Raw genomic sequence first — 10,211 nt, forward strand, 5'->3', positions numbered from 1 at the left:
TGTTGACCAACCAAATAATGAAGGGAAAACAGGTAATTCAATACTCCCAATTAAAACGAAATATTTTGAATGTTTTATTGAATATTTGTGAATGTATATTATTGAATGAAGTGTGGGCACAGTGGCTACTACGACTACTGCGGCACTATTCGATCAACTGAGCTAAGCTGCACAAGCTTTGGTCAGGAGATAAATGGGTGACCGTTTAGAACATCGTATGTAGTCGTAAAATACTGTGTCAACCGTGTCTGTGTACAACAAAGGTATGGATTTCAGCACAGACACGTAAAATTGAAATCCAACGCCATATAGAATATGGCAAAATCATAAGAAATACAAGGATACAATCGGCTGATCACCGATTCATCTGAATTAATTGATCAACAGAAACCAGAAAGATAAGAATTCTTATCTCAAGGCCCTATGCTCCACTAGGAGTTAAAGGAAATAAAAAAAAAAAAAAAAATATTATTGAATGAATATTTATGAATGTTGAATCTTATTACTTTTCATACATTTCAATAGCATTGGACCTTGCCGTTAAAGCAGGTATTTCATCATTTTCTTTATAATGAATTGAAGAGGTACATGATTTGTCGAATGTCCTTTTTCAGGACGTGAAGAGATTGTCAAATTATTAATAGATGGAGGGGCACAAAGATTGGCAAATGGTGAAATGGGTGACATTACTGCTAATTTAAGAAGTATGAAAGGTAATTTAGCCTAATTGATTTGATCGTATGGCTTTTCAATCGACAAAAGACTGAAATGATTTATATTATGAGAATTGTTTGTCAATTAGCTCCCGCCAATCTTATCTGGAAAAACAATGGAATTGCAGCGTATAGCAATATTGCTTTACTCTTTACTTCAGTATTTTGTTCATTCGTCCTTCAATTTTAATGAAGTTGATTTTCAGAGAGCGGTTCAAGAAAAGCGGATTGGAAATAGAGATTTAAAAAAAAATCCTCAGCAGATGGACTGTTGATTTAGTTTAAAAAAAGAAAATATATAAATATTGTCAATCAATTGTATTATTTTTAAATCATTAGCTGTTTCATTTAAATAAAACATGTTTGTTTGTTTGTTTTTATGATAAGCACAAAGAAAGACTAATTTCGATTGCAATTATATTGCGTTCGATTCATTTTTTTGAAGTTTTTTCCGAGTTTTCGACATGTGTCGGTGGTTTTTCTGGATTCAAACCACATTTGCGCATCTCCACTGCCATGCCGAATAAGTAATCATAACATTCGCATCTAAAATCGATATAGAGCATATTGATATTTGTAATGAAAAATAATTGAATCGAGTGTCTGTGCAGTGCTTACTGTGTTTTAGCTTTTTGCCATGTCTCGCCCCAAACATAGATTCCATGTCGACGAACTAAAATTGCTGTTGATCCGGGATACTCTTGCATTGTTGAATTCATGCGATCTTCCAGATCCTTTTCGAATGGAGTGTTTTCAATGATCGGCACCACCAATTCTTCGTCGTAGCGTAAATAACGGCCCAATTTATGATCATATACACCCTATTCATGTAATTTTATGTTATTATGATTATTACCAGCAACTATGACTAGCGTTCAGTGTTGAATGATTCCAAATGAATTTACCTTAATCATTTCGAGATAAGTGCACCGGAACTCTTTGCCCGGCCAAAGAAGAGTTGCCATTACAGCGTTTGGAGAATGTGTGTGAATGACGGCGCCAGCGTGACGTTGACGATATGGCAACATAAATAATGGCGTGCATTGGCTCTTCTTCAATCTATAAACACGAGTAAAATTGAAATATTTAAAAATAAAAAAAAATTGATGTTAATACATACTTTTTGTATTCCGGTGGCACTTGAATATCTTCACCTTCGATATTTTGTATGAATAAATCATCCGGTAAAATGCGTTCTTTCTGCACACCCGATGGAGCAATGTAGATTTCGTCGCTGCAATATGCAATGATTCAAAGATTTACAAACAATTACTTAATAAAAGTCACAAAAAGTAAATTCAATGAAATTTTAATGAGTACAATTTTCATTGCATAATATAAAATCTTTGATGATATTTTTATTATTATTTAGCTAAATTTAATTAGTATTTTCAATGTTGTGATAGATGTTTAATAATGGCGCTGTCACCAATCAATGGCAACAATCAAATCACAGCGCAAAGTTTTGAGATGGTGGTTGCGCTGAACCGGCAGAACTGGTATTTATTTATTCTAAATTAAATGGCTTCGTGGAAAAGTTTTCGTAACGTTGTTTAGAGTGGTGGAGTAAGTGCACTTGGAAATTGCAATATATTGCATGGTTGTGACAACAAAGACAATACAAACCACTCAACCCAGAAAATACAAAATGAAAAGCACGTTGAGACTGTCGAATGATGCCTTTGTGAACGCAAGACGGATAGATGGCAAACTTTTTTAATTATATGTTTGGTATTATTTCACTTGACTTTGGCTTACATAAAGCGAATGATACATTTTCATATTTCATATGGTTGTTCACCACACCTTTCGAACAATGATTTGCTTGTTCCAGGATATTTTTCAAAGTGTTTGTAAAATACAATGTACTCCACTTTGAAAGACAAATAAAATTCCACAAAAAATAATATAAGGTACAATTCATAGTGGAACTTTTAATCAAAAGATCAAAATCAAAAACCGATTTAACCGAATAAAAACGTTATCAACGATTGATAAGTTATTTAATCTGTTCGCAATAATTTCAAACGCAAGCACTTTTATATTAATTAATAGTTGTAAGCATTTTTTCCCGCATTTTTTTCATGCCTCCAAATGAATTTGTTAAACTATAGAAAATATGAAATGATGTGACAAAGATTGCAATGATACCATAAAAAAAGAAATATTGAGTGTATACTATAAATAACCTTTAATATACTCGTAACATGTGAGAATCATGTATTTTTTGGACTTACTCAAGTTTGATTGAGATTCCACCGCCCGTTCCAGTTACCCATCCCATATGATAGAATTGTTTGCATAGTTCAGGAATTAGTTTCCGTGGATGTTCCTTCATTGAAATGTAAAAAAAATTATTCAAATTTTAATTATGCTTAAAAAATTGTAAGTGAAATTTTAAACTTGGAATAAAATTAACCAAAAAAATTGTCTATATCGTCTAAATTTTGTTTGGCAAAGAAAAATGTTAAAATAATAAATATTTCAAAAAAAAAAATCCACACCTCAGTTAAATCCTGATAAATTGACATGTTTGTGTACTGAAATATTATCCGTTGTGAACTGATCAAATAGTGAGCAAAGACTGACGAGACTTCACTATGTTATCGCTGTGCTATCAGTCAACAAAGTGGCAAGATAAGAGTGATGCAATTAAAATTGCAGTTCATCTATAACATATAAGCTACCGATACCAGAGTATATGGATTTAAGCTTCTGAATATTTTCCACTTCTCAACTTTCAGCACTAAACGTAAAAACAATACATCCGGTAAAAACAATACCGGTATTTTAAATGCGTAGTTTTATCTTATTTAGCTTATAAAACGATATTCGTAAAAAAAGACGGACAATTTTTTTCTGTCAAAATCAGCGACGCAAGAAACCGCGAATACCATACATTTAGTTGAAAACCGAATATTTACCGACTGTCTTAAATTCCAAAACAAATACATAAATACGAATGAACGATAACAAACGACCAGTTGTATTTATTGTACAACTGTCAAACTTGATGTCAAAACATGTGTTCGATTTTGACAGTTGCCAATTTTTCCATAATATTTCCCATTATATATTCGTGAAGCAAGTCTGTTTCACGCAGAGAAAAAAATAACATAAAAAACAAATTAGTTTCTGAATTAAAGTGTAACCTAAAGTGATCTATGTAAATTGATTTGGTCTCGACGCATGAATATTTCATAATTTTCCATCAATTGTAGCGTGAAAAAAAGTGTAATTGTGTTCATTGACACTTGATAAAATAAATAGTAAATGGACTGGAACTGAATTGAATTAATAAAACATGTTGCTGACGAGACTTGTGAAGACAACATTATCCAATAGATTATTTTCGAATGTGCGACTTTCAATCGGTAATATTGAAAACGATAACGCGTTGCTCAAAAAAATCATCTCAATTTGATTCATTCACAGGCCATCAAAAATGCATAAGTTTGAGAAACTTTTCATCATCAATCTCACGGTCGGAAAAATTGTACACCGAACATCTGGAAAGTTTACACCGTGATGGTGTTCGATTTGGACAACCCACTCAATTCAGTCATCCGCATCTTATCAATGCAAATGAACTTGCAATTGGTCTGTTACCGAGTGAGTTCAGCAAACGAAGGCACAAATTAATGGAGAAAATCAAGGAGCATTGTATTAAACATAACAAACCTAGTCGCAATATTGTAATTTCCATCGACGTGAAAAATTCCATTCAAAATATTGAAATATTGTGTTCTTTTTTTTTGCTAGGTGATAGTGCCCGCAACTACAAAAAAGTACATGACCGGAGAAATTCCCTATTTCTTCCGTCAGAACACGGATTTCTTTTATTTGACCGGCTGCTTAGAGCCTGATAGTGTTTTGGTTTTATGGACAAATGATGAAGGTCATTCAAAGTCAGCTCTATTTATGCGACCCAAAAATAAGCACGATGAACTTTGGGACGGGCCAAGAACTGGCGTTGACCACTCTGTCAACTTTTTTGGAGTTGACGAAGCATATTCGTTGGGAAATTTAGTGAAATTCGTTGAACAATATGTGTCACAAACGACACCATCGGTCAATGTTTGGTACGAAAATAATGACCAAGTTCAACCAAAATTATACGCAAATCTAAGGCCCGCTTTGTCGACGACAACACTATTCCAATCACCCATTGAATTTCTACATGAACTTAGACTCATTAAATCACCGGCCGAAACGGAGTTGATGAGAAAAACATGCCAAATTGGTTCTAAAGCGATTAATCTGACAATGAAAGAATCAAAACCAGGTGTGTTTGTCCACTCCAAGAAGACTTTTCAACTTTTCTTTAACTGTTTTGGATGTCTTTTACAGGTGACTCGGAGCATCATATTCAGACCAGAGTCGATTTTCACTGCCGAATGAATAATGCACAATTTTTAGCCTACCCACCAGTTGTAGCGGGAGGAAATAATGCCAACGTAATTCACTATATAAATAACACACAAGTGGTGAACGACGGGGAACTTGTTTTAATGGATGCAGGTTTGTTTTCACGATTTTTTGTCATTATGTTTAAATTCCTACTACAACTGACCAATATTTCGGGTTAAATGTCCCTGATTCTTAATTGGTATGTGAAAAAATCGTACTCACGTTAAAAAGTGTATCGTATTGCATTTTGATGTCGATTCACCACCTACTTTTCCTTTCAACCAAAAATGCTTATGCTTTCCTCGCTCCTCAAGCAAAACTGAAATTAATCGAAAATTGAATGATGAGCAACAAAGAATACGAACTATATTCCGATAGAAAAATCTGATGTAAGTTATTCATCGAAGCATAAGACGTCAGAGTGTTGACAATATTATATCAATAATTATTGAAAGTAAAATGATTCAATTGTTGTTTGTATTTTGTTTTCTTTGAATTTAATAATAGAATTCATAAAATATTTAAAAAATATCTCACGCAACTTATTTCGTTCATAGGATGTGAATACGGGGCTTACAGTAGTGATATCACACGAACGTGGCCCATTAATGGAAAATTTACACCGGCCCAAGAAGTACTTTATGAAATTGTGTATGCAGTACAAACTGAACTATTGACAGCGCTATCGACGGTTGAAAAAATCACATTGGATGAACTGTTTAATTTAATGTGTTATCGCTTAGGTATTTATCTGCAAGAAGTTGGCTTGATTGACAAATCGTTGAATCAGTTAGAAGCGGCAAGGGATGCTTTTAAATACTGTCCACATCATGTATCACATTACGTAGGCATGGATATTCATGATACAGCTTTCATTAAACGTGATCGAATTCTTCAACCCGGAATGGTGTTTGCGGTCGAACCAGGTATTTTCTTTTAAACGAAGAAAAAGCAACAACATATTCTCGAATATCTTCTAATTTTTCAATTTAGGAGTATACTTTCCGGCCGACTGTCAGGATATTCCGCAAGAGTTTCGAGGAATTGGTATTCGAATTGAAGACGATGTTCTTTACACAGACAACGGTGTTGAAATATTGACAAAGGATTGCATTAAAGAAATCAACGAATTGAAAAAACTACTTTCGAATTGATTGTAGCATATTCACGATTTATTTTTACATAATTGACATGTTCTGCGAACACATTTTGTAAATTAATTAAATAAATAGTTTAAAAAAACCAACTGAAATATTGTGTGATAGAAAATGTCCCATTGTCAAAATGTAAGGCTTAGTTCACATTAATGGCGTTTGACATTTGACATTTGCATGTCGTAAAAATGTTCTTTTGCCGCTTAAACAGTATAGACCCGATACGTAATTAGTTTCATTGTGATTTTAAATTATTTGAAGCGACAGCATGGCTTCATTATTGAAATTGTTTTCGCCAAATGTTTTGTTAACTGCAAGTCGTGGCTTTGTTGCACAAAACCCAGGGTATATTTGAATTTATTGAAATATCAAAAGAAATATTGAGAAGCAGCCATTTGAGGTTATATTTATTATTATTTGTTTTTTTTTTCTTGTAGTTTTGCAACCACCCAGATAGCATTTTTTTCACAGTACAGTCAAATTGTGCAAAAACTGGGCATACCAGATAAGCCGAAGCAACCGCGAACTGCTTTTATTCATTATTTAGATGATGTTAGAGCCTCTATCAAATTCAAAAAACCGAAGGATCTTTTCGTTCAAGCGGGTGTACAATGGAATCAATTGACCACTGAGGAAAAGGAAAAGTACTACACAGAATTCAAAAAGGAATCTGTAAGTTATACTAATTGAGCTAAACTTTGATGATTCAAGTCAATATCGATAAAATTTGATGAAATTTCTAGGCCGAGTATCGTCAGCTCTACGACGAATATAAAAAGAACCTAACGCCGGAACAAGAGAAAGCTATAAAAACAGAGCGAAAATTATTGAAAGACAAACGAGCACATGCGACTGCAAAGAAAACGTTGAAAACCGAACTCCAGGCATTGGGCAAACCAAAAAAGCCAATGTCTGCTTACGCATGTTTTGTCAAAGACAAGTGTACCGATAGTCATTTGCGAGCTTCCGATGTTAAAAATGAATGGGAGCAATTGAGCGATGAACAAAAACAAGTCTACAAAAATAAATACATACAACTAAGAGATACTCATCAGTAATTATCTATAGAAATGATATTTTCCACCAAACATTTTCTTTAACATTTTGAATTTTTGACAGGGCTGAGCTAAAGATATGGGAAGATAAGATGTTGTTGGAGGATAAAGGCCATTTGGTACGAAAGAAACGATTTGTGGTAAAAAACGGAAAGGGTGTAGTAGCACGAAAGCCACGCGGCAAGGACAATAAACAAAAGGCCGAATAGGAAATCGCGTGTTCTCAATTCAAAAATGATGACCAGCATTACAATCAAATCGAACATTCTGTATCAATCGACCAACATTCGAGTGGAGATGCAAGTACATCAAAACACACTGAACAACAAACAAACTCTCCAAAGACTAGCCCTGAAATAGGTATTTTTAACAAAATAAGTAGTATTTGGACGAATAGGAATGAGAACACCGCCTCGGACAAACCACAACAATATAAAAACAAACCGGATTTAGTTAAGAGCATCAAGAAATTGTTTAAAACTTAGATTAATACACACACCATTATATGCATCACCGTTTTCAGAAAATTGTTATTGTATCCAAACCATGTACAAGTGAATAATTTTTTTCAACGGAAAAGAAAAAAGTGCGAGCCAAATGTGTTGATAAAATAATGTATCTATATAACTTGATAATTGAAGGATGTTTATTATTTCATTATTCGAGAACGAATGTGAGACTTCATTAAATTGTAACGCTGCCATACGAAAAATGTCCATTTTTTTATGCTGGTGTTACATTTCAATAAAATCTCAGTAGAAGACTCACATTCATTCTTGTGTTTTCATTTGTTTCACTTTGAATAGAAACACTACAATTATTTCCATTCAATAAATACGGACCGTTATTAAGAATTCGTTTTTTTTCTTGTTACTTTAAAAAACCATAGACGGCGTGATTATAAGAAAAACGCCTAGTTTTGCTGGATTGATAACAAAAATATATTCCGGCATCTTGACCGATTTCTCCACGCTCTATCCAAGCTTTTCCTTCACCAAAACCTGTGAAAGAAAAAAGTTCTTAGAAATCGGTGGCCTTTATTTGCCCTTTTTTGATATAATTGTTTTTCAAGGTGTAAGGAAATGTAAGTATACCTGTTTAATTTCTACCATTATATACGATACATGTACATTGACAATATCACAGAAGAAAATTTCGTCATCCCCATTATATTTTACGTAACCAAATCCACATTATAACTCATAATCACCTGTGCGAAAAAATAATTATACCGAATGTCAACTGTGTTAACAGTTGTGTGATTTCATGTCATTACTAACCTTCGACATGTTCATCAAGTGTATAGTTTCTTGTAAAATTTGTTGAAAGATTAAAAAACTTTGGATTCACACGCTAAAGCCTTCATTGTCACTAAAGCCTTCATTTGAACAGCCAATAATAGATACGAATAAAATTACTACAATAAAAATAATAAAAAATCTTGGAGCTACTCATTTCTGATACAATTCGTTGAAAGCTTTGTTTTTTAATACGCTGCAAAAAAGTATACATTTTTTTCTAATCTAATGGAGATTCTTATCATATCACAAGTCGCGAATAATTGATAAATATAATCTAAATTTATAAAATGGTGATCAATATTGACTTCCAAACGTCACCAAAATAGATATATCACGAAAACTACCAATATACCAAACAATTTTTTTTTTCGAAAATAACGGTGTGGATCATCTCTTCTCATCAATTTGCGTGGGTTAAAAACTCCGTGTGCAAGAAATTCTCACTTTTTCCATTATCGACACACCTTAATTTTACGAGAAGTCCTGAATTCATTAAACTAGACTGTTGCAGATTAGATTGCACAAACAATTCGCCATTTAGAACATCTTGTAGACTTTTCAATTTAACAGCACTATTTATAGACGTAACACTAGATCGATCATCATTTAGGAGTAAAGTTACAAGACTGTCGGACTCAGTTTTTGGTTCATTGTGCCTATAAACAAACAATATCTAGAATCTAACTATTCAATTCAATTTACCAATAAATCCAACCGAAATATATTTGACAAATTACGTAAATTTAATGCAACGTATGTGATACAAGACTACTAGAAAATAATCTATTCTAAATCTATCTATCTTTTTATTGAAACTATATATTTATTTATTTATTTATTTATCGAATTATTTAATTTACTCATTGAAAAATTTAAATTAAAATTATACTAGTCAAATTTAAATTATATTAAATACCTACACAATACAATCAAACTCTATAAAAACTGTATCTAATATTGTAAACTACATAGTCGGCTTATCAAAGTAGACTCAAAAATCAATAAATAATAATAATAATAATTATGTTTATCTCAATTACTCAGCTATTTTATAGTTGGACTATCTCACCGATTTGTGCATTTATAGTATTTTACAAAATACAAAGAAGCAAAAAAAATGTGTCTATAGATACCTTAATCAAAGTGCACATTCAATTCGTGAAAAATTTATTAAACTTTCTTAGAAATCTTCAATGTAAGATTATCACTAAAACAAGTAAAACCACACACTCCGATAAGACTTCCTTTGAATAATCAGGTCACATCTGGGTCAAATTCTGGCAAAAAAATTCTTGACATTTTCAGTGGATAAGGCAATAAAAAAAAATTTGGTAAATGCCACTCGTATGATGCCACTTATTAATGATGGGATTATTAAAAAAAATGAATTTCTAGTTGTTGCATTAGTGCTTTATTTAACAATAAATTCATAAAATTGTGTCAGTCTTTCGTACATTACTACCCAATATAATGCGCATCAACTGAAATCTATTTATAATCAAATTGGTTGTAACTAATACATTAATTTACACTCGTTTGAAGGTGAAATTGGGGTGAAATTATAACTAAATAATAATT

The 10,211-nt window shown here is 32.6% G+C and overlaps 3 protein-coding genes and 2 long non-coding RNA genes across 5 annotated transcripts; 3 read left to right on the forward strand and 2 right to left on the reverse strand.

Annotated features, from left to right (window-relative positions):
* Positions 1-1,043, forward strand: LOC116343382. The gene is made up of 4 exons (XR_004201322.1): positions 1-32; positions 526-549; positions 615-713; positions 803-1,043. It is a non-coding gene; the product is annotated as an uncharacterized LOC116343382 (long non-coding RNA).
* Positions 1,013-3,594, reverse strand: LOC116343381 (probable methylthioribulose-1-phosphate dehydratase). The gene is made up of 6 exons (XM_031771406.1): positions 3,218-3,594; positions 2,951-3,045; positions 1,834-1,947; positions 1,619-1,772; positions 1,332-1,534; positions 1,013-1,259 (listed from the first exon to the last, which is right to left on the reverse strand). The coding sequence occupies exons 1-6, from the start codon at positions 3,242-3,244 to the stop codon at positions 1,145-1,147; spliced, it is 708 nt and encodes a 235-aa protein (XP_031627266.1). The 5' UTR covers positions 3,245-3,594; the 3' UTR covers positions 1,013-1,144.
* A 186-nt stretch (positions 3,595-3,780) lies between these two features.
* LOC116343306 (xaa-Pro aminopeptidase 3-like) lies at positions 3,781-6,375 on the forward strand. The gene is made up of 6 exons (XM_031771298.1): positions 3,781-4,087; positions 4,149-4,408; positions 4,476-4,998; positions 5,064-5,234; positions 5,681-6,049; positions 6,117-6,375. The coding sequence occupies exons 1-6, from the start codon at positions 4,018-4,020 to the stop codon at positions 6,275-6,277; spliced, it is 1,554 nt and encodes a 517-aa protein (XP_031627158.1). The 5' UTR covers positions 3,781-4,017; the 3' UTR covers positions 6,278-6,375.
* Positions 6,376-6,465: 90 nt separating this feature from the next.
* Positions 6,466-8,099, forward strand: LOC116343307 (transcription factor A, mitochondrial-like). Its single transcript, XM_031771299.1, has 4 exons — positions 6,466-6,622; positions 6,715-6,949; positions 7,021-7,331; positions 7,397-8,099. Exons 1-4 carry the CDS (start codon positions 6,546-6,548, stop codon positions 7,539-7,541), a joined length of 768 nt encoding a protein of 255 aa, XP_031627159.1. The 5' UTR covers positions 6,466-6,545; the 3' UTR covers positions 7,542-8,099.
* On the reverse strand, positions 7,883-8,793 carry LOC116343308. The gene is made up of 3 exons (XR_004201318.1): positions 8,613-8,793; positions 8,427-8,542; positions 7,883-8,333 (listed from the first exon to the last, which is right to left on the reverse strand). It is a non-coding gene; the product is annotated as an uncharacterized LOC116343308 (long non-coding RNA).
* Between the last annotated feature and the right edge of the window lie 1,418 nt (positions 8,794-10,211).

This window comes from Contarinia nasturtii, unplaced genomic scaffold (genome assembly GCF_009176525.2).
Source record: "Contarinia nasturtii isolate CC-2019 unplaced genomic scaffold, AAFC_CNas_1.1 Cnas_scaffold_993, whole genome shotgun sequence".
In the NCBI taxonomy this organism is placed as follows: Eukaryota; Metazoa; Arthropoda; class Insecta; order Diptera; family Cecidomyiidae; genus Contarinia; species Contarinia nasturtii.

Bases quoted from the DNA above. Each gene is read 5' to 3' on its own strand.
- LOC116343307 (XM_031771299.1), top strand. From the start codon at position 6,546: ATGGCTTCATTATTGAAATTGTTTTCGCCAAATGTTTTGTTAACTGCA. The intron at 6,950-7,020 runs GTAAGTTATACT...TGAAATTTCTAG, and splicing joins CAGAATTCAAAAAGGAATCT to GCCGAGTATCGTCAGCTCTA. The intron at 7,332-7,396 runs GTAATTATCTAT...AATTTTTGACAG, and splicing joins CAACTAAGAGATACTCATCA to GGCTGAGCTAAAGATATGGG.
- LOC116343306 (XM_031771298.1), top strand. From the start codon at position 4,018: ATGTTGCTGACGAGACTTGTGAAGACAACATTATCCAATAGATTATTT. The intron at 4,088-4,148 runs GTAATATTGAAA...ATTCATTCACAG, and splicing joins GAATGTGCGACTTTCAATCG to GCCATCAAAAATGCATAAGT. The intron at 4,409-4,475 runs GTAATTTCCATC...TTTTTTTGCTAG, and splicing joins ACAAACCTAGTCGCAATATT to GTGATAGTGCCCGCAACTAC.
- LOC116343381 (XM_031771406.1), bottom strand. From the start codon at position 3,244: ATGTCAATTTATCAGGATTTAACTGAG. The intron at 3,046-3,217 runs GTGTGGATTTTT...ATTTCAATGAAG, and splicing joins TTTATCAGGATTTAACTGAG to GAACATCCACGGAAACTAAT. The intron at 1,773-1,833 runs GTATGTATTAAC...TCGTGTTTATAG, and splicing joins GTGCCACCGGAATACAAAAA to ATTGAAGAAGAGCCAATGCA.